Source organism: Neofelis nebulosa, chromosome 7 (assembly GCF_028018385.1).
Source record: "Neofelis nebulosa isolate mNeoNeb1 chromosome 7, mNeoNeb1.pri, whole genome shotgun sequence".
NCBI classification, from domain to species: domain Eukaryota; kingdom Metazoa; phylum Chordata; class Mammalia; order Carnivora; family Felidae; genus Neofelis; species Neofelis nebulosa.
Genome location: NC_080788.1, coordinates 74,525,071 through 74,547,182, shown reverse-complemented (window position 1 = coordinate 74,547,182; position 22,112 = coordinate 74,525,071). Strand labels below are relative to the sequence as shown.

At 51.4% G+C, this 22,112-nt stretch overlaps 4 protein-coding genes across 12 annotated transcripts in view; 3 read left to right on the top strand and 1 right to left on the bottom strand.

Annotated features, from left to right (window-relative positions):
* The first annotated feature begins 604 nt into the window (after positions 1–604).
* Positions 605–2,828, top strand: CEBPE (CCAAT enhancer binding protein epsilon). Of its 2 annotated transcripts, none has more exons than XM_058738534.1 (2): positions 605–1,690; positions 2,039–2,453. In XM_058738534.1, exons 1-2 carry the CDS (start codon positions 1,181–1,183, stop codon positions 2,219–2,221), a joined length of 693 nt encoding a protein of 230 aa, XP_058594517.1. In that variant the 5' UTR covers positions 605–1,180; the 3' UTR covers positions 2,222–2,453. The 2 variants fall into 2 exon arrangements, with proteins under 2 accessions (XP_058594517.1, XP_058594515.1); XM_058738532.1 differs by having other exon boundaries at positions 619–1,690; positions 2,317–2,828.
* An 8,792-nt stretch (positions 2,829–11,620) lies between these two features.
* CIROP (ciliated left-right organizer metallopeptidase) lies at positions 11,621–16,454 on the top strand. Its single transcript, XM_058738528.1, has 14 exons — positions 11,621–12,007; positions 12,129–12,222; positions 12,313–12,364; positions 12,664–12,807; positions 13,087–13,212; positions 13,423–13,507; positions 13,651–13,796; positions 13,872–14,043; positions 14,227–14,296; positions 14,372–14,468; positions 14,574–14,846; positions 15,057–15,286; positions 15,462–15,641; positions 16,118–16,454. Exons 1-14 carry the CDS (start codon positions 11,713–11,715, stop codon positions 16,323–16,325), a joined length of 2,172 nt encoding a protein of 723 aa, XP_058594511.1. The 5' UTR covers positions 11,621–11,712; the 3' UTR covers positions 16,326–16,454.
* A 1-nt stretch (position 16,455) lies between these two features.
* C7H14orf119 (chromosome 7 C14orf119 homolog) lies at positions 16,456–19,561 on the bottom strand. Of its 3 annotated transcripts, none has more exons than XM_058738531.1 (2): positions 19,451–19,561; positions 16,456–17,608 (listed from the first exon to the last, which is right to left on the bottom strand). In XM_058738531.1, the coding sequence occupies exon 2, from the start codon at positions 17,605–17,607 to the stop codon at positions 17,179–17,181; it is 429 nt and encodes a 142-aa protein (XP_058594514.1). In that variant the 5' UTR covers position 17,608; positions 19,451–19,561; the 3' UTR covers positions 16,456–17,178. The 3 variants fall into 3 exon arrangements, with proteins under 3 accessions (XP_058594514.1, XP_058594512.1, XP_058594513.1); XM_058738529.1 differs by lacking the exon at positions 19,451–19,561 and adding an exon at positions 18,989–19,146; XM_058738530.1 differs by lacking the exon at positions 19,451–19,561 and adding an exon at positions 18,388–18,974.
* The window catches only part of ACIN1 (apoptotic chromatin condensation inducer 1), a 34,282-nt gene continuing 31,343 nt past the window's right edge, over positions 19,174–22,112 (top strand). For 3 of the 6 annotated variants that reach the window (XM_058738524.1, XM_058738520.1, XM_058738521.1), the window contains exons 1-2: positions 19,498–19,635; positions 21,046–21,111. In XM_058738524.1, coding sequence (XP_058594507.1) covers positions 19,498–19,635; positions 21,046–21,111 — 204 coding nt within the window. Of the gene's footprint in view, positions 19,636–21,045; positions 21,112–22,112 lie in introns of all 6 variants that reach the window. The other 3 variants (XM_058738522.1, XM_058738518.1, XM_058738523.1) reach the window with 3 other exon arrangements.

Below are 22,112 nucleotides of genomic sequence, written 5' to 3'. Positions count from 1 at the left end.
GAAGTCTTCTCAAGACTTGCAAGAGGAAGTGGACCCAAGAGACGCATCGAGGTCAGAGAACGGCTATGCAGAAGGAAAGACAGCAAACCAAGCTGCAGTGAGTGCCTGAGCCCTGTGGCACAAGGCACAGGAAACAGGGCAGAGCCCCAGGACCAGATGGGGGGGTGGGGGCACAGTGCCAGTCTGAGGCTCTAGCAGTGCAGGGCAGCTGGAAGAGAGAGCACTGGAGTCACCGGAGGAGTGCAGCTGTCGGCTCCTGGGTCAGCAGCCTGCCTGAGTCTGGGGCACGGGGCCCAAGTCCTGAGCAGGTGCCTCAGCCAAGCCTTGGCAGTCAGGGATAGTGCCAGGCTGCAAGGGCTACCCAGGGCTGGAAACATAAGAGGGTTCGGGCTATTGCACAAAAACCTAGCAAATGCTCTGCACCACAGTGCAGGCTTGGTCCCAGAACCTGTCACTACTTCGTAAACCCCTCAAACAACACCCCCTGGCCTGTACCCAAGAGAATGCCCTGGGAGGTGGGGCTACAAAAGGAACTGACTCCCCCTGGGGGTAGGTGGAGCCCAGCGCTGGGTTGGGGGGGCGGGGGGCAGAGAGGGAGGCGTGTCAAGGGAGGAGCTCAGATCCGGCTGGGGTCGGCACTGGCAGAGGGTTTTCTCTGTTCATTCTGACTTGGCACCTCATCTGCACAGAACTTTTTAGAAGTCGGAGGGAGGAGGACACTCAGAGTGAGGTGTTGTCCTCAGGGAGGACTCTGGAATCCCCTGGACTCAACAGGGAGGGGGGAGGCATTCCCAGAAGCATCAGCTCCCAGGCGTCTGAGAACCCTGGCTTGGACCCTGACCAAAGAGTGCTCCCAACTGCTAAATAGGCCAGGGGCCCCCTTTCTCTAAGCCCTGCATCCCTTCCTCCGGGGTGCGCCCTGCCCCTCCCTGAGTCACCCCAAGGAGAGAGGAGGAAAAAAGGGAAGAGAAAAGAGGCATTGACTACAGAGGAAGGAAAAGGAAACAGCAGAGGAGGGAGGAGAGAGGCCACACAAGAGTGGGTGACAGAGGAGTCCGGAGAGGGCAGATCTAGGGCAGATCTAGGGCAGGGGGAGATAGGGAGAGGGCAGGTCGAGCATCCCAGAGGGTGCCCCAAGAGCAGGGCTGCAGGGGCGGGGAGCTGAGGGGGCGGGCCGGCCATGTCCCACGGGACCTACTACGAGTGTGAGCCCCGGGCTGGTCAGCAGCCACTCGAGTTCTCAGGGGGCAGAGCGGGGCCTGGAGAGCTGGGGGACATGTGTGAGCATGAGGCCTCCATCGACCTCTCCGCCTACATCGAGTCTGGGGAGGAACAGCTCCTCTCTGACCTCTTCACTGTGAAGCCAGCACCTGAGGCCAGAGGGCTTAAGGGACCTGGAACCCCTGCCTTCCCCCACTACCTGCCGCCCGACCCACGGCCCTTCGCCTACCCGCCACATACCTTCGGCCCTGACAGGAAGGCACTGGGGCCTGGCATCTACAGCAGCCCAGGGAGCTACGACCCCAGGGCTGTGGCCGTGAAGGAGGAGCCCCGGGGACCAGAGGGCAGCCGAGGGGCCAGCCGTGGTGGCTACAATCCTCTGCAGTACCAAGTAGCACACTGTGGGCAGACGGCCATGCACCTGCCCCCAGCCCTGGCAGCGCCCAGCCAGCCCCTGCGCGTCCTCAAGGTAAGAGCAGGTCAAATCCCGTCCCTGGCACCCAGGAGCTGGAGAGAGGCCCGTGCTGGTGCAGGACTCTGAGCTCCCTGCTTACACTAACGAGTCTATGTTTGATGTTGCTGTGTGGAACTGACCCAGCCCAAAGCCCTCTGTGCTCACCACCATGCCCTCCCCCCCGACCAGGACCCCTCTTTGCTTCTCTGTGAATTCACGCTTATCCTAGACCCCACCGTATGGTTGGAACCCAGTGTGTCCTGCAGCCCCTGTGGCCAGCCGACCTGCCCTGACCTCGGGTCCCACCAGCTTCTCTGCTGCCCATCAGCCCTTTCCTCTTGTTTCTCTGCCACCTGCTTCTAGAAGAGAAAACACCTACTGGTCGTAGGACTAGAGACTCGAGAGAGACTGAAGGAAAGTGTCCTCAGACCCTGTGGGAACATGAAAGGAAGTTTTGGTCAGAGCGGGGGACCCTCTGCATGCGGCAGGGCAGTGGCTGTTCTCACTGAGAGCCAAAAGCTGGCTCTGGATCCCGTATCTCTTTGACGCCCAAGTGTGCCTGTGCTGCTGGGATTCCTGCCCTGCCTCCACTCTGCTTCCTGGCCAGAGCCTCACCTCTGGTCCTTCTGTGTCCCCTCCAGGCCCCTGTGGCCGCCGCCGCACCCCCCTGCAGCCCCCTCCTCAAGGCGCCATCCCCAGCTGGCCCCTCACACAAAGGCAAGAAGGCGGTGAACAAGGACAGCCTGGAGTACCGGCTTCGGCGGGAGCGGAACAACATTGCTGTGCGCAAGAGCAGGGACAAGGCCAAGAGGCGCATCCTGGAGACGCAACAGAAGGTGCTGGAGTACATGGCAGAGAACGAGCGCCTCCGCAGCCGCGTGGAGCAGCTGACCCAGGAGCTGGACACCCTCCGAAACCTCTTCCGCCAGATCCCCGAGGCTGCCAACCTCATCAAGGGCGTGGGGGGCTGCAGCTGAGCCCAGCTGGCAGACTGTGACACCAGCCCTGGCCTGACCCTGCTGGGGCCCTAGAGCCCTCACAGGTTGAGCCTGAGACATAGACCATGGACAAATGGCAGCGGGTGGCAAGGGAGGAGGGCAGACCCCAGCATGATGATTCTATGGCTGAATAAAATTGCACTATGACTCAGTAATGGGCCTGCACACTGGGCCTTGGCCTTCTCCGGCGGCCGGCGGGGGGGGGGGGGGGGGGGTTGCATGTGTGGCATAGGGGCCTCAAGGGCAGGGAATGCATATGGCTGGGTCTGTATACCTCTCGGTTCCATGCACAAATGAATATCCAAGAATACAGATACACTGCCCACAGCTCTCCCCTGACACACCACACGGCCAAGCTGCGTGTCTGTCACTCTGCTCCGCTCTCCCCCTGCCCCTAGCCAACCCACTCTATCCTTCTGGATAATGAAGGCACACCACCCCTGCAATCCCACAGGCCTGGAACAGCCTCTGGATGTTTCCCTAACAGAGTTCTGTGGCTTGTGGGGGGATCCCAGCACCTCCCAATCCCTGTCTAGGCCTGCTGACCCCAGCACCTTGATATATAGGTCTGGGAGCTCCTGTCAGCTTCCAGATGGCTCTGCCACATTTATGGTCCCCTAGCTCTTAATCCAGGACTCAATCTTTTCTCTCCAGTTCCACAGCTTGAGCCCACCAGGCTGACAGCGCCCACCCCCCCCAACATGGCTCCTATCCACCCATTCCCTCTTTGCCCCTCATTCCCTGGGGCTTGAGTTCTCCAAAGCACTAGAATCTGAGTGCCTGGGGGAGGACTCCGTTGGGAAAGGCCTGAGACCTGTGTGTATGAAGAAAGTTGATAATGACAAGAACAATCACCTCTGTCAGTAAACCCCTTGGTTTTGTTGTTGTTGTTGTTGTTGTTGTTGTTGTTGTTGTCGTTGTTGTTTAATGTTGATTTATTTTTGAGAGAGAAACAAAGCATGCGCATGAGCAGGGGAGGGGCAGAGAGAGGGGGAGACACAGAATGTGAAACAGGCTCCAGGTTCCAAACTGTCAGCACAGAGCCTGACGCCAGGCTCAAACTTGCAAGCCGTGAGATAGTGACCTGAGCTGAAGTTGGACACTCAACCGACTGAGCCACCCAGGCACCTCTACCAGTGAAATCCTTTGTGCAAAGTATTCTTTCTTGCTAGAACTCTAGCCCTCTTAAGAGGCTCCAGTTGAATCTCCCTCCGGTTCTTCCAAGCTGTGTGACCTGAACCAGTGACTTCCCTCTATGCCTCAATTTCCTCATCTGTACCATGGGAGTAGGATTAATACCCATCTCACAGTGTTGTTATGTTCATAGATAAACAGGGCCTGGCACATGGTGAGATGAATAGTTGTTATTATTCCACTTTACTAGAACTGGAAGGACCTCAGGATCTCATCTAAACTTCTCATTTTGTAGGTGAGGAAACTGAGGCCTCAGGAAGAGAAAGGGACTTAGCCAGAGTCACAGGATTGCTTAGAGGCAGAATCAAAAACAGCTCCACAAAAATCACAGATCTCAAGAGGTGCTGGAAGAGACCTCAAGAGATCGGCTGGTGGGCTTTGGCCTCAGACAAGCAAGATAGTGCGAGCCACATCTTACAGATAAAGCCAGAGGGGATAAGAGACATTCTCCTGAGGCTCTCTCAGTCCCTTTGCTGTGTCAGTACACGGCACTTGTCTCTACTCCTTGCTCACACCCTCCCCACAGAGGCACACAGGGTGGGCCTGAGAGTCCCTTCAATAAGTAACCAGGAATTATGGGCACATGAGAGACATAAGACACAATAGGGCCTAGAGTCTCTCCTGGGCCGCCAGTGACTTGTAGGCCACTGCTGAGAAAGCCCAAGTTAGACATTAAGGAATAACTTTCTGACAGGTGGAACCCAGTCTCTCCCTCTCTCTCCCTTCCCCTCATCTCCACATCCCCAGGGGCAGAGACTTCCTACATCTTGGGCATCCGTGGGCAGCACGCCAGCCTCACCCAGGACTCGGTCCCTTTTCCTGCCTTTGCCTCTGTGTCCCTCAGGCATCCTGTCCTACATCTCTCCCTGGATCCCACTGCCACAGATCTGGTCTGCACAGACAGATCTGAACCTCAATAGCTGGTTTATTCCTCAGCCGTGGGGCCTTCTGAGTTTGTAAGGGGGAGGCGCCAGTCTCTGTGGATGTCCGGGAGAATCCCGCACCTTCCTTTTAGCCCAGGGGGATGGGGTTGCATAAGGGGGGTTTGTACAGAACATGGTAAGTGACTCAACCTCCGGATTTCCTCCTCTCAGCTCAAGACCACTGCCCCTTGACTTATTTTCAAGGTTCTGGGTGATGGGACCTGGGTTGTTCAGCACCAACTCCGTGCTTCTTTCCCACAGCTCTGAATTGGGTCTCCACCCAGCCGTCCACCATCCTCTGGGCAGGTGCTTGGCACCAGAGCTGGAGAAGGGTCCCAGCGCCGCTGTGAGAAAAGAACACACCTGGTGCCTGCGTGACAAGGAGTGTTGAACATGCCCCAATGCTCTGGCAGATCACATCCCAGGGGGATGACACATAGCCAGGGGTCACACTTTCTGAATGAGGCTTCTAACCTGACCTCCTCTGGTTTGGGCCAAAGCAACTTATTCAACATGTATTTGTTGAGCATCTGTCCCTGTGCCAGGCTCTTGCAGGGTGTTGAGAACACGGTAGTGACCCAGACAGACCCAGCTCTTCACTGAAGGAGTAGGAAGAAAAGGACAACAAGCAACAAGCGAGTGCACTATCTTCCTTTGCCTTTCTAGGTGCCCCCTACCCTTAGTCATCCTGCTGTGTTCCAGGCATGACTGGACGTTGGAAAGCAGCAGGAGGGCACCCTCTCTGCGGTAGGGGACAGGTCTCTTTCACAGGCTCCCTGCCCTTATGGCCCTGGGGGCTGTAATGGACCCTCGCTGCAGCTAGCCAGTTTCTTCATCTCTCCTTGCAACTTTCCCTTAATCCCTTCAGTCAATCCATTAATACCTCCATTTGGGGAAACCAAACAGATAAACAGGGAGGGAGGTTATTTTATTTATTTAAAAAAAAACTTTTTGTTTACATGTATTCATTTTTGAGAGACAGAGCACAAGTGGGGGAGGGGCAGAGAGAGACGGAGACACAGAATCTGAAGCAGGCTCCGAGCTGTCAGCACAAAGCCCGATGCAGGACTTGAACTCACAGACCACGAGATCATGACCTGAGCCAAAGTCAGACACTTAACTGACTGAGCCACCCAGGTGCCCTAGGAGGGAGGTTATTTTAGCTGGGGTGATCAAGGAAGGCTTCTCTGAGAAAGTGACACTGGAGTTGAAACCTAAAACATTTCAAGGAGGAGCAGATGTGCCAAATTGGGGTGGAAGGGTGAGCAGAGGGGAGAGCAAAAGGTGAAGGCTCTAAAGTTTGGGTGATCAAGAAAAAGAAAGCAAGCCAAGTGAGGCTGGCTGAATGGAAAGAAGAAGGAAAGGGGTAAACAAGAAAACACCTCCCTCTGTCTAGAATGGAATTGCAAAGGACTCTCTCCCTTTCCCATTCCCTCTGTGGGACAGGACAGTCCCTAAGAAACTGAGGTGTCACAGACAGCAAGCATCCAGCACCCAAACCCCGTCTCCAACCCACCCTCACCCCCCAAAGCAGAGCTGCCTCAGGGAAAGAAGAGGCAGAAAGAAGTGCTCTTCCTTGGGCTGCGGTGACTTTAAGAAACCAGCAAATCAAGGTCCAAACAGCACACACATGCGTCCCATTGCTTTAGCCTCCACAGTGGGCTCAGGCCTGCTTTTCCTTCATGAGCTGAACTGGGGACCGGGATGAGAGTGCTGAGCTGAGAGACAGGACCTCAGGCTCCTGGGAAACGGCTGAGGTGAAGGAAGGCTACTTGGTGATACCGGGAAGAGAGAGGAAGCTGCCCAAGGTGAGGCAGCCAAGGTCAGTCCTGCAGTGGCTGCTTGTGAAAGCTGCTCCCCTGCTCAGTGCACACCTCCCCACCCCACCCCCCATGGATTGCCACACGCCTGGGCCCCCAGGGCCCCCATCCCAGTGTTGCAAGATCCCGGTTGGGGTAGTGGGGGTGGAAAGGGGCCTCTTCACCTCCACCCCTACCCTTTGCCAGCCAGGGAGGGGGCTCTGGGATGCAGGGGGCTGTATAGGAGATGCTGAGGCAACAATAGCCAGGGCTGGCTGAGGGCCTGTGCACCTCCTCTCTGACAGGCCAGTCACTTCCTGTCACCCACGCTGGCCCCTGGCAAGCAGACCTCTCCTCTCAGCCTGCACTGTTCCTAAGTGGGAATGGTTAGACTTGGGCAGGACTCCTGACTGGCCTTTGTCAGCTGCTCCTATAAGCAGGCCCAGCCCCATAGAAACTTCCTTGGCTCATGAGAAATTCCCTGAGGCAAGCCTGCTGGGGACATTGTGGGAAAATGGCTGCAACTGGCCGTCAATTCTGACTTCTGGAAGTAGCAGAAGGGTCCTAGGACTTGGGAAAAGCCAGGCTTCCTAACAGGGAGAGCCCCACCTACAGAGCCATAGCCTCCCCCTATGGTTTTAGAAACAGAGATCTAAGGTAGGTGAAGGCAAGCCATAGGTAGAATGGATCCCCCACACCCCAAAAGCCAAAGTTCAACCCGAAGCCCCAAACTGTCCAACCCTCTGTTGCCCCCCACGCCTAGCACTGTTGCCCCTGGCCAGGCCATCCAACCCTGCTGCAATCGGGACGGTTTGCAAAACGCCTGCTAGCTCCCGCTTTGTCACCATCTGAGGTTAGGACTGTACTTGGGAGATAAGCCCAGGCCCCACCCGCCCTCCAGAGCGAGACTGCTGGCCTGCTGCAATCGGGACGGTTTGCAAAACCCCTGCTAGCTCCCGCTCTGTCACCATCTGAGGTTAGGACTGCGCCCTAAGATAAAGTCTAGCCCCGCCCACTGGCTCTGCCTTCAAACTTCTCAGGCAGCATGGCCAAGAGACAGAGCTCCTGGGAAGCCTCACTCAGGCCCAGCACCAGCACAGAGATGCCTTCTGCCTGGTCCTCCCCTCCCTACCTTTCCCCTCCATCCCCAGCCTCACCTCTGCACGTTGTCATTACCACCCTCTCCCTGCACTGGCCATCTGCTCTCTTCACCTCCCATCCCCATCCTTCCTTCCCCCTCACATCCCTCCTGTCTTCGCATCACACCCATTCATGTATTCATTTGCTCAAAGAATACTTATAACACCTACTCCAGGCTGGGCACTTTGCTTGTTCTAGAAGCTACAGGATACACAAAGAGAATAGTCCCTGCCCTCATGGAGCTTACAGATTCATGAGGGGGCCAGACATAACATCACAAATAAATTGATAATTCTAAATGGGCAGTGCTATGTGGCAAAAGTAAAGGGGCAACTGGGACGGATGTTAACAAGGGCACCTGACTTAAAGGTGAAGGTCAGGCAAGGCTTCTTCAAGGAAGTAACATGCAGATATCTCTAAAAGGTGAGGAGTTGGTCTGGCAAAGAGCAGGGGTTCCCAGCAGATGGGAAATGTATGCCAAGGCCCCAGGCAGGCCCTTCCTGGTCACTGACAGTGGCTGGGGGACAGACCAAGTCAGAGAGGGGCTGAGACCAGACCTCCCTCTGATGGGATCCAGAGCATCAGAGGCAGGAACCACCTCCCAAGGGAGGTGGACATTTCCTCTCCTCTAAGGAGAAAGAAGAGACAGCGGGACAGCAGCAGACACAGATACAGGCACAGGTAGGATGTAGCAGGCTGTGGCCAGTTCTGTCTGTTTTCACCATGAGAAGAGGTGAGTGTCAGTGATGAAGCAGGAGGCTCTGAGAAGCAGGCTTCAAGGTGTAAGACCTCAGGTGATGAGAGGAAGGAGGACTGAGATTTCTGACTGGAGAGCATGCCTCCACTGAAGTCAATGATGACAATGGAGTGACAACAGACTGTTCTCCTGGGTGATTTCCCTCTGTGGTCCTTAGCTTCTGGGGGCCAGGGTAGAGAAGTCAAATGTTGGGAGGCAGGATGGACAGGATAGACAGTGAAGGGGGGGGGGGGGTACTTTCGAAGGAGGGATTTAGTAATGAGCATGGAACCCAAGGCTGAAGATGAAAAGACAGGAAGGGCCAGCGGTCCTTCCATGAGCCCCTAGAACAGCTGCAGTAAGCCTACTTGAGCAAACAAACCATAAGGAAAGGAGATCATATCAGACAGCACGATGTTTGATTCAGTTATTTCATAGGTGCTGCAGTTTCTGGTGATGATAAGGCTCCCGGGAGTGGCTTGTGAGGGTGGAATGGAGAATGTTAGAGATGGGAGAGTGAAGGAACTGAGAGGTCAGTGTGCTGGACAGAGCATCCACACAGGCACCACCACCACCAAGGCATCCTCTGTTCAGTCCCATCCTCTCCCACACCCTGCCCTCGTCCTAGCTGGCCTTCCCTTCCTCCCATTCCTCCTCAGCACGTCCCTCCCAGTCTCTAATTTCCTCCCTCTGCACCCTCTTCTCACCTCTTCCCCTCTGGGATCTGCCCCACCCTCTCCCATGCCTCAGCCTCTTCTTATGCTGCTTCCCTCCAATCTCCACCTATTGTCCTTGCCCCCTCTTTCTCATCCTGCCCCTCCAATCGATCACGATCATGCTATGCCCTTGAGAACACTATTGCATTTTGGGTTAAACCCCACACTCACCACCTACTCACTTTGCCTAATTTTGCCATGCCTCGGTTGTAAAATTGGGGTATTTATAATAATACGTACCCTGGAAGGTTGCCAAAAGGAATGTGTGAGTCTAAAGTACTTGGAAGGTGTCTGGGCACAAAGGGAATGCTCCAATGACTGTTATTCTCACCCTCTCTCCTTTCCTCCTCTCTTTCCTCCCAGCCACCTTCCCACCTCCATTATCCCTCTGTGCCGACTTCACACCTCTTCAAAGAGGCACAGGCGAAATCAGACTCAGCCCCTGCCCACAGTCTAGCAGGGGAACAAGCACAGAAATAAATGTCAAGAGAATATAATAAGTGCTAGATGCACAAGAGCTGCTATTGGAGAACAGGGGCTATGCAAACCACCTCTGCCTGGGGGAGTAAAGAAAAAACTCAGCAGGCGGATACCCTCTGAGCTGGCTCTAGGAGGATGGTGAGGAATTTGCCAGGCAAAGGCAGGACAGAGGTATTCCAGCAGAAGAAACATGAGGTGTTTCTTGTGCTGTTTCTGCTGGAAAGTACGAAGTTCTGCATGCGTGTGTGAAGAAGTTAGCCTGACCCCCGGCCCTGGTGGGGGTGCCCCTCCTCTGCGCGGCCATAAGGGGGCAGCAAAGCATCAGGAGCGGCTGCGGAGGGGACGGAAAACGGAAAGCCACACAGACCTGGACTCCCTTGCCCCAAGCCTCACCACAAGGGTGTTCCCCAAATAGGCTGCCCTGCCAGGAAAAAGAGGGAGTCTGATAACGTGCAGAATAGGGTTTGTCTTAGAAAAAGAACAAGAGTCCCCTAAAGATTTGTACACATGTTGATAAGAACAGAACAGCTCTCCACTGAGTTGGAAGTGTCTGTGGAATATGTACTGTTGACGTGACTTCGTATTTACCATGAGCATGGACACTGTTCTCAGCACTTTACAAATCTTTGCTTTCTCCTCAGAGCAGCCTTGTCAGGTAAGTATAATCACCCCCCTTTTGCAGATGGGAACACGGAGGCACTGGGCCAAAGCTGCATAGGCAGAAAGTGGCAGAGTTGGTTTGGCTCCAGCGTTTGGCTGCCTCCCTTGTAATCACCTTTCCAGCCACAGCTGTGGCGTGTCAAAGTATCAAATCCAGCCTCCCTAGGAAGTCAGCGGCCCTTCTGGAAACTCTCATCCTGTCAGGAATTAGCAGTGTTGCTTTATGTCATTTCACCCCTGACCTGTTTCTTCAAAAGTTAAACAATGGGGTTAGGTTCTGTTCCTTCATCCACAACACAGACGGATGACTAGGCCCTCGGGACTGTGCCGAGTGCTGTGACTACAAAGCCAGCCAGGAAGCAGGCTTACCTTGAAGGAGTGCAGGATGCGGAGGGAGTGCCGCTAAGCCAACAATTATAGAAGGAGAGGGAAGGGGAGGCCTTCTGTGAAGTGGGCCTCCTCCCCTCCCCAGAGCAAGAGTGGAATTTGGGCAGGAGGTGTTAAGTAAGGAAAGCTTCCCGAAGTAATTATAGGGGAGGTAGGAATTAGCCAGGCAGGCAGGAAAGGAGAGCGGGAGGGGGTGGGGGGGGGAACAGGATGTGAAAACACAGTGTGAGCAAAGAAAACAGAGGGACTTCCAAGAGCTGGGTGAGAACATCTTTGAACATCTTCTTTTAATGTCCACTGTAAGAGTTGACTTTCCCCCGCAGCATGCCTATCTGTGAAGCCTCACAGAGCTAACACAACAGCCTCTCCTAGGAGGTGTCAGTCAACCAACATGTGTTTGTTGAGCACCTACTAAGTGCCCTATACAGATGGGGGTGACGCCTAAAAGTCTTGCAGTCAGGTTAGAGTCCACCCAGTTCTGATACCGGGGGTAGTGCCATGCAGAAGCCTTGTTTGCCCATCTCCAATGAGGTAAGTAGGCATCTGTGAAGCACAGAGTGCCCCTCCCCCCCCCCCCACATACACGCTTATATTAACACCAACTTTTTAGTTCTAGGAAGGTTCCAAGGTTGTCCACTCAGAAAGGCAGGGAAATTAGTATGAGAGATGAAAGAGGGTTTGGAGGGGTTCCCAGATGGCACAGGCTCCTGTTTGGAAAGATCAGTTGAGGCTTTAGGAATAACACTGCCCCGCCCCCCAGCTCTCCACTCTGGCATGGGGGGTGGGGGGGCGCAGCTTTGATCCTTGTGCTTCACATCCGACCTCCTGGGGGTAACTATAGATTTAGTCAACGAGACTCGAATCTTAAAAAAAAAATAAGCAAGAGTGGTGGAGAGGGTATGGAGAGAGACAGTAAAGAGAGGGCAGCCAGAAGTAAGCGAGGCAAGGAAGAGAGAGGAGCAGAAGACAGGACCCAGGGCACATTAGGGAGGACCACTTGTGAGATGTTGTTGCTGCTGTTCCTGGGGATTGCTGCAAGCAGATGCCTACACGATGAGACACAGAAGTCTGTGAGCCTGCTCAGGCCCCCTCTCTCCCAACTTGCCCCAGACTTCCGCTCTGCTTCCTTCACCCACCCTGGCTCTCGTGATCCTCAGCCCCTGAGAATCCGAACCTGCTATATCAGAGATCCTGTATCAGATGGAGCTTGGGATACTGAGGGAGCCGGAAGGAGAGGAGTATTTCATGCCCTGGTGGCTGCCAGACAGGCTGCTAGGAGACTCCAGGGTGTCCTTGCAGGTAAGTAGGGAAACCAAAGGTAGTCAGGGAGGGCTGAGGGTCAGAGGGCTATGGAGGAAGACAACCAGCAAAAAGGAACTCTAAAGATGTTGAGGTGAAATCGACTTTTTGTCTTTTTAAGTCCCTCCAGTGCAAGGACCCCTGCTTCTGAGTCGAGACCCTGCACAGTACTGCCATGCTGTCTGGGGAGACCCAGACACCCCAAACTACCACAGGTGAGTTCATGTAATTGAGATGTACATGGTGCCTCTTCGGCGGTACACAGAAATGTCTCCAGCTCACCTACAGGTATTCATTCTTGGCAGGTGCAGCCTCTTGAACCCAGGGTACAAAGGAGAGAGTTGCCTGGGAGTAAAGGTGAGATTTGGGGATCTGAAGATCTCTAGCCTGCCTAGACTTCTCCAAGACCATTATTAGCACCAAAATTGTTTAATGTCCTTCCTAATAAATGCAGATTCCTGAGCCCCTTCTCACCCTGGCAATTTACAAAATCAGAGATGGGGAGGGAAGGTGGCAGGAGTCCCTATTCTGACCAGCTACCTACATAACACTAAGGCAGACTAAAGACAGAGACTGTCCACACTCCTCACTCCTAGTACCCAGTTTCCTATTGTCCTCATCTGCTAAACTAGATGCTACATTCTACTCCCTGCCAGATCCCTGACGCCCATCTCCGTGGTTATGCACTGTGGCCAGAGCAGGGTCCCCCACAACTTGTCCAGCCAGATGGGCCTGGGGTCCAAAACACTGATTTTCTCCTGTATGTGCGGATTGCCCACACTTCCAAGTGCCATGGAGAGGTGAGGCCCAAATCGAGTCCTTTTCTGTGTTCTGTCTCTCCTAGTCTTAAATATCCTGGGGAGGGGGAGGGAGCATAAAAGCAATTTTTATTAAAAGTTGTGCTCATTTGAGGTAACTTGGGTCATGTTGATGAAGTTTGGGTGGGAGCTAAACCCCTTCAAGTAATCCCTTGGGACCATCCCTGCTGAGTTCCGTGGGTGTCTATTTTCAGAAAGATTTCTTCTGTGTTCCCCCGCATCCCTGCTTTCCACCGCTACCTTGTCCTGGCCCATCCGCAGCCTTCTATCATAGCCTATGCTGCCTGCTGCCAGCTGGACTCAGAAGACAGGCCCCTTGCTGGTACCATTGTCTACTGTGCCCAACATCTTGCCAGCCCCAGCCTCAGCCATAGTGACATCATCACGGTGATTGCTGCATGATGAATAGGAAGATGCAAACAGGTTGGGGATAGGGGACAGGTCACTCAGCTTCCCATGAAGTGGAAGAATCTATTAAGGTTGGAGGAGAAGGTGCCTCAGACTCTAAGAAGAGCTGATTGGGCAGAGGGGCTATGGAATGGCCGGTCAGTCTGCTCCACACCCAGTCCCCCTCACCGTGCGGTCATTTGTCCTTAGGCCACACTACATGAATTGCTCCATGCTCTGGGTTTCTCTGGACAGCTCTTCAAGAAGTGGCGGGATTGCCCCTCAGGACCCGGTGGTAAATGAGAGGAGTGAGAGTCAGCCTTCCCACAATGTCAAAGAGAGGGGATCACTACCATCCCACCAACTCCTTCCCTCCATTTCTGCTCCACCCTTTCTGAGTTTTCCTCTCATATTGCCTCCTTCACTTTCTGTGCTCAGTTCCAGAGAACTGTTCTACAAGGCCACAAGTCACAAGGCGTGATGAGTGGGGACAGCTGCTTCTCACTACCCCAGCTGTTAGCCACAGCCTGGCCAAACACTTGGGAGTGCTAGGGGCTTCACTGGGTGTTCCCTTGGAAGAAGAGGTGAGACTGAGAACACCTCGGGGTGCTGGAAGGAAGAGGGGGTCATCAGGTGGCAACGGGCTACCTCCTCCCTAGGGCACTTTGTCTTCACACTGGGAGGCCCGACTGCTCCAGGGTTCTGTAATGACCGCTACCTTCGATGGTGCCCGGCGCACTCGACTTGATCCCGTCACTCTTGCTGCCTTCAAAGATTCAGGCTGGTACCAAGTCAACCACAGTGCTGCAGAGGAGCTGTTGTGGGGCCGGGGTGAGAACAAAGGAGAATCGCATAGGGGCCCTCACCACCTGAGTCAGCTTGGGGGCAGTGAGAGAGGTTGGAAGGGGTTATCTGCTGCAGACATGTAGCTGAAGCATAAGCACAGCCAGCGCTGAGGGGTGTTGGGGGCTTCACTTGTTCTGAGGGCTCTTTCTCTTCCCACCTCTCAAGCAGGATCTGGCCTGGAATTTGGCCTGGTGACCACATGTGGGGCTGGCTCCTCAGACTTCTTCTGTACTGGCAGGTGTGTGTGCTGAGTGGTTGAGGGGCTGTATGGCTGTCGGGGACCCTGGTGTCAGCTGCCATCCCTTCCACACAGCGGACTGGGCTGCCACTACCTGCACCTGGACAAGGGGAGCTGTTCCTCAGACCCCATGCTGGAAGGCTGCCGCATGTACAAGCCCCTGGCCAATGGGGTGAGACGACTGGAGAAGAGAGAATGGAAGTGAGTGGGCCCGGAGAGGAGTCAACGTCTAAGGCATCTAGGCAAACACTATTCTGCCTCCTGTCCCGCCTTTCAGAGTGAATGCTGGAAGAAGGAAAATGGATTCCCACCTGGGGCAGACAACCCCCACGGGGAAATTTACCATTCCCAGAGTCGTTGCTTCCTTGCCAACCTCACTTCACAACTGCTCCGTGGGGACGAGACCAGGCATCCCTCTCAGATCCCACACCTGAAGGAAGCAGAGTTCACTGGCCGCTGCTACTTACATCAATGCACAGAAAGGGGAGCATACAACGTGCAGGTAGAGGGGTCACCCTGGGCCTCATGCCTTCCTGGAAAGGCTATTCAGGTGGGTATCATAAGTGAAAAGCTACAGAGCCCCTTGGCAAAAGGAAGTTTGACAATGCTTGTATGGTAGTTAGTACATTTAGATGTTCATTCATTTTTCTCTAAGTACCCACCGAGTCTGTGACTCTGATCTAGATTGTACAATTTCCTTAGAAAGGCTTGAGCAAACAATTGAGGTAATAACTATACCCTGCTATGTATTTCCTTACAGATACCTGGGTACTATGGTCTTCTCTTCTGTCCCCGGGGTCGGCTGTGTCAAACAAATGAAGGTACCAGTGCTGTTACTTCCCCACCTGTGAGTCTTGCCACCCAAGACCTGTTATTCCATCTGTCTTTACAATTAGCTGGGCCCCCAGGCCACTCTGTGGGGAAAGAAATGCTAGAAGAGCTGACTGAAGCAGTACTACAGGCTCTGGTGAGCAGAGGCCACACTGGCAGGTAAAGGGACAGTTCAGACTGAGGATGTACACAGTGGGCCAGGGAGACTGCCTAAGTTGGTTACTTCACCACTCTCCTCTGAAAACTTTGTGCCATTCCTAAGCCTGCACCTGTTTCAGGAGATATACTCTTCCAGGGACTCTATCTCCCTTAAGAGATCCAAATGTCCCTGTAGGTGCTATTTCCACAGCCCCTCCACTACCACTGGACTGGTGTTCACTGTGTACATGTGGAAGTCCTCTGGCTGCCACGGGCCTTCAGTTGGTATGCTGCACAGGGCCCTGACCCTGAGTCTCCACAAGAAGCCCCTGGAAGTATATTATGGAGGAGCCAGCTTTACCACAGAACACATCAAGTAAGACAATATTCCAAGTAGCTTTCTTTCAAATTCCTGGAGTCCAGATGTTTGAAATTGCAGTAAGCACTCATGTGTGTCTTAGGCTTATTTTGGAAAACGAGTGGGATCACCTCAGACCTAGCACTATGCGACACCTTTCCCTCCACAATGATGGAGTTCCCCATCTGTAGGACATAGGGATCCTAGTCCTCTTCCTCCCTAAAGTACTAACAGGCTACTATGTCTAGTTACCTAAACACCATAGTCTAACTGCCAACACCTCACTGCCAGGTTAGGTCTCTTTCCAACAATTTAAGTTGCTAGGAGACTTGGATCTTGGTCTTTTTCCTACTTTCAGGATCTATATTCCTGATTTCCTGTGTAGCTTGAATGGATGAAGCAGAGTTTCATGAGCTCTGTATGATAAAAGTGAAGCCCTTCACCTCCTAAGCCTAAGCATTATTTCAAGCCAAATATTACCTCTATGTTCCTAGGTCACTGGTTACCTTGGACCATAATTCCTCCATGACTCATCTAGGGCTGTCCATGGGACTCTGCCTAACACTGCTTATCCTGGTGGGTGCACTGGGAACCATGGCCTATCAGAGAAGAGCTATTCTCCAGGTGGCACCAGCTGCCCCTCACCATTCACCAGAGCTCCAAGAAACAAGGGGCCCAGTTGAAGGAGTAAGAGAGGTGTGACATGACAGGATAGATAGGGCAGATTATTTCTTGGAAGACAACTGGATGGAAAGTCTATACTTTTCCCAGAATGCCTCTTTCTCTAGATACCAACTCTATTCTAGCCTTGTAATGAAAAAATTCCAGAGACTTATGGTTCTGAAGATTCTTTATTTTGATACAAAAAATAAACACTTCAACCTATAAAGAGTGTCACTTGTTTTCATATTGGAGGGCAAACTTACAGAACAGATATTTGTTACCAGCTCCAAGGATATCACAATATGCTTTAGAAAAAGCCATTGCTATTTGGATTCAAACCAACATCAGCATGGAAGGAGTAACAATTATCTCCCTCTCCTGATTTTTACATACTTTTACAAAATCATCACTAGGAAAGCTAATAGTTGGGATGTCACACAATTATGCCAGAATCTGGTAAGAGTGGTGATATCAGCCATCTGAATCCAGTTAAACTATAAAAACGTGACCTTTTATCGTCCTTCTCTCCTGTTTCTGGAGCAGGAAGGCTCTACTTTATAGCCTCATGGGCCAGCAATAGGCTTGAGTTATAATATGTAGGTTCCCTTTGGTTATACTCACAAAAGAAGCCATTGAATTCTTGAGGGTTTGACATGTAGAAAGGAGCAAGCTAGGAGGCTGACTGATCTGAATTTACTTAGATGGAAAACATTTCTGCTGGGAGTCCAGTTGATAGGCTATTAAAGTTGAAATAACCAAGCCTGTCCTGGTCAACAAGTTCAGTCAGTTGATCAGGATAGCATCCCTAGACTGTTAAGTGACATATTTGAAGTTCTCACTGTAAAGTTGCAGCTCCATCAGATACGATTATCTTCTTTGATTTTAAAGTCCATCAATCTTTACCAGCTGTAGCAGCCACTGCTTGGTAAAACTTTGCCACGAAGTCTGGCTCACTGACCTCCAGCTGCCTGACAAATTCGTTGCGCTCCTGCTCAGCCCAACCTCGAAACCACTGATCCCAAAGACGTAGCTGACACTCAAAGATACAAGGCGGTCGGTTTGCTCCAGACACACTAAGCTGCTCCAGACCTTCCAGCAGTGGCTGTAATTTTCCCGGCACTGCCTTAGCTACCAGGTCCTGTAGGAAACGCTCACGCTGGGGACCTGACCAACTGGCAAACCAGTGAAGAATACACTTCATCTCCTGGGAAGTGATGTAAGACATTGGGGGTGGGGAAGAGTTAGTAATACTGTCTGGCACTGAGGGTAAGGGAGTAGGGAAGGATAGTGGCATCGAAGAGGAAGATGATTCCAGTGGCATCCTGAAACATAAAAGCACTGTTATATACTCTCTAGATAGGGCAACCAAAATACAACTTCCCAACAAAGAATCTTACCGAAAATCACCATCTACAGATAAAGTTATTTTTCACCAATTCAATTTACAAGAAAACAACAGGGTACTTCACATAGGTTATTCTCCAACTACCTTAGAGAAGTCACCCCAAAATAACTTCATATTTGCCAACCTCCCTCCCTTTCAAACCCATTAGCCTCCCCAACCACTGCTTCTCTCCATTATTCTTGTAAAGAATCTAAAAATAACCAACACATTTCTTGTTCACTCTCTCTGGCCTACTTCTATGTTCGAGGTTGAGTAAAGAAAAATGATAATGTTGGTCCACCTCATCTTCCTTAAAATGAAAAAAGGTACATATTTTTTTAATCTAGTACATGCAGCTGGTGAGGGCCTAGCTGCTAATAATTCCAGAGCTATCAATGGTGAAAATCATATATGATAAGTCTTCTTTGTAATGTGCACATTGCCTCTGAGATATGCCAAGAGCTTCATAACATCCATTACTTCCTTATATTTCCTGTTAAAGCACCAGGAAAAATTAAAGAGCAAAGTAAGTGAGCGTGCCTCACCCAAATTAAGATAACACAGAAAGGAAAAAATAGAAGAAGCTACGTGTTTATTCAAGACTGAAAAAAGTCTAGTTGGTTTGATGACTTAGGAGTGTAACAAGTATCATACTGCGGGAGATGTATGACAATTTATGTCTTTGAACATTTTCCTTAAGGTTTAATAATATAATACCTATTGATGCCCTGTCATTGATTTGCATCAGTAATGCAAATGGAAGGTCAGTCGACTTGAATAGTTTGAGTTCCACAGTTTGAATGTCTAACAATGAAAACTTTAAACTACTTGTCTATGACCCATTTTACTGTTTGTGTTTCTTCTGCTGCAGGTTGGAGTATTTGTAGTGACAAAGAGAAGAATCCGTAAGCAATTAACATCAGTTCAGTACCCAAACAGTACAGGGAGGTTGCCTTTTTCACAGAGCTCCTCCAAGAAGCAATCCCTCCTAAAGGAACTTTATTCTTACTCGGGGAAAGGAGAAACTTTTGCCTAGTCTTGCGACATGGCCTCCACAGCAAACTCAAGTTCAATAATTTTGAATTGGTTCACAGTCTGGGCCCAAAGACACGGTGCCGCCACTTGCCCACTTTGGAGGCCACGGAGCCTGGCATTCTAAGATCCCAAAGAGCAACGTAGCCTTAGATGGGAGTGGCGGGGATTCAGATATCGGGAGGCGGCAGCTGTACCGGTAGGAGAGCGGGAAGTGTGCCCAACTAGGGTAACCCGCAAACACCGAGTCTGACCCGGCCCAGGGAGGGACTTCTACCCCGCTTACCTCCCCTTTCCTCTCACAGGGCACCTGGAGACCGTCACAAAGTGCTTAAACCCCAACTGTCGCCGCCGCTTCCATGTTTCCTGAAAACCATAAGCAGGGCCAGCCCGGCAGCCCACGCACTTCCGGTCCCGGAGCAGCCCCAAAAACCCAAGCGCCTCAGCGCCTCAGTCTTAGGTTCGGAGATAGCCGACTAACTCCGATTTTGGTTAGGCCAGAGTCGAGGGCTTCCGAGTACATTCGATTCAAAGCCTCGGTAAGACGAAGATAACCGAGTTCTGAAGGCCGCGTGAGGAAGGGGGTGAGGCTGGGAGGATGGGAAGAACTGATTGGTGCCGATGTTGAGACGGAAATACCCAAGCAATTCCGGAGGAACCCGAGGAGTTCTGAGTGGTAATCGAGGGGTTGACTATGGCAGTGGGCGGGGTCAGCTCGGTACGTTCGAAGGGCGTTGGCGGAAATTACCGAAGATGCCCGAAGCCGTCGGGACGGACCCGAGTACCTCACGCAAGATGGCGGAGCTGGAGGAGGTGACTCTGGACGGGAAGCCTCTTCAGGCGCTGCGGGTGACCGACCTGAAGGCCGCACTGGAGCAGCGAGGCCTAGCCAAGAGCGGGCAGAAGAGTGCCCTGGTCAAGCGGCTCAAAGGGGTGAGAAGACGGCGTTGCCGGGGTGTCGGAGGGGAGCGGACCCGGTAGAGACGAGTCTCTGCCGCGGCGCAGGCGCAGTGTCCGGGCTCCGCGCGAGCTCGCTCAGGCCGCCAGCGCGAGCCTCCGGAACCGCGCGCACGGTGGTTGGTGAGGCTCGCGCTGGAATAGAGACAGCGCCGGTTCCCGCCTTAACGGCAGCGGCGCGAGCCCAAAATGGGAGGGTGCGCGCTACTCTCCCGGAGTGTCTTAAGCTCCTTCCTCCTTCCCCCACCCCCTCCTTGTTTGTGTCTGTGGTTTCGGCGCATGCGCTGCAGAAGGAGTTAAATCCCACCACTACCACCGGCGTTGCTGGCCTGAGGGGGGCGAATTGGGCTGGGTCAGAGTTAGGGGTATAGTTGGGCGGAGGGGTTAATGGGGCTGGTGTCGGTATCCGGAGGAATAGGATTGGGATAGGGTAAAACGCCTACCTGATTAGATTAGGAGGTGAGATGAAGAGAGACCTTGACTTGAAGGGACTCGGTTGTAGAGGGGTGTATGATTTATCCAGAAGCAATTTAGGTGGATAAGAGTTTGGTGAATATTGGTGAGAGAGGTGGGGCAGGTTGTTATATGTTGGGGATTTTGAATCGATTTGAGTAGTTTAGGGTGGGATCGTCATGAGGTGGATGGATTTGTGTGTATAGATTTGGTGTAAACGGAGGCAATGTGAGGATGTCATGGTTTTAATTGGGGTTAATTAGGATACATGGTGTGTAGTCCCCATTAGGGCTGAGTTGGCTCAATGGTTAAATTGACAGACCGTTGCCTGCCTGTACAGAGCTGACGGTTTCGTGTGTGTGGATTGGGTCAGCCACAGTTTAGAGTCTGTGGTCATTTTGTTCTATAGCCTCCTTTTTGAAATTTTTATAGACTTGATAAATCTAGGTGCCACTCTGTTGGAAACAATACGAATTCACTCAAGTAGATCTAGCCCTGGGTAACTGACCAAGTAATTCAGTCAAGCCAAAACCAGCAGCCCCATGTTGGTTTCCTGTATTTGAAGCTGACTTGAGCATTTGAAGTCATTTTACCTGCATGGCCAGATTTAGAAGGGACATTAGTCAGAAGTGCAGAAGATAATAGAGATTGTAGTACTGGTTCTGTCACTGTCACTGATTTTATTACATAGCCAGGTCGCTCATTTTCTTCATGTGCCTGCATTTTACATTTGTACATTTGGGAGCAGTAACCATGGCTACTTTTAAGGGTCTTCTGAAGATGAGTAAGAACAGTATTAGTAAAGGGCTTTTAGGTTCCTGGAAAAGGAGTACAGTTTAAGTGTGTATGGTTAGTCATTGCATTCAATGAAGAGATTGGGGAGTGGTGGGTTTTTTCCCCCAAGTTTCTGACTTTTGCCATTCTCTATACCAGGCTCTAATGCTAGAAAATTTGCAGAAACACTCAACACCCCATGCTGCATTCCAGCCAAATTCCCAGGTAAGAAAAAAGATTTATTAGATAGGGTGGGCTCTTTGGATGCACAGACATATGGAAGGACATAATGATATATATTTGATGGTTAATTCCTCACCAGTATTTTTCTGAATTCCCTGAGTTGGAAAAGTCCTCATACCAGATCAGATGAATTCTAATAAAAAAATTCAGAAACAGAATTAGAAGAGCTATTAGTTAATTTCTGATACTTGCAATGATGTGTGCAAAAAGATGTGGTTCCAATTGATGAAGTGTAGTACAAGAATCTGGAGCCATTCATTTGCCATTGATTTGGAAAAAGTAGTTGATGTCTTTGAATGAAGACATGAAGTAGACAATCAATAGGGCAGTGTAGGATGATACTTGCTGATCAAGAAGAATTCTTGTGTTGACATAGATTTTCCAAGAATTCAATCCTTTGGAAATATCCACCATTACTAGTGTTAATGCTAACTGTGCACTTACTTGTAAATATCATTAGTTACTCTGTTACTTAGGGCAAGAAACTTAACCTTTGGATGCCTTGGATTCCACAATTTCTATGTATAATATTAGAAAAGGTTGGACTATATCCGTAGTTTTATAACTGCTCTACTTTAGTTTTGTAGACCTGCTTTTGGGGGATTTCTGGGGAAGATAACCTTCTTCCCAAGTGGGCAGGTGCTCATATTCCCCACCTAACTAAATTTGATCTTCTTTTATCTGTCTTATATATTGAGTTTCAGTGTAAGATTTTTTTAGAAGAAACAATTCCACAGTTTAAAAAAATAAAATTCTTAGACTGCAATTTCATAGGACTCTTTTCAGCTTTTAAAATCCCCTCATTATAGTATGTTATGTACTTAAAGGAAAAATCTAGGTCTTTGTTAGTGCAGTGTTGTGCAGCTCCAGTACTAGGTGAAGTCCCAAGATACTATGGAAAAACAAGAGAGCCTTCCTAGTCCCTTGTTACCACTTCATTAAGCTATGTCATAATCTAGTCTGTTTATGGAAGTTTAGTTAAG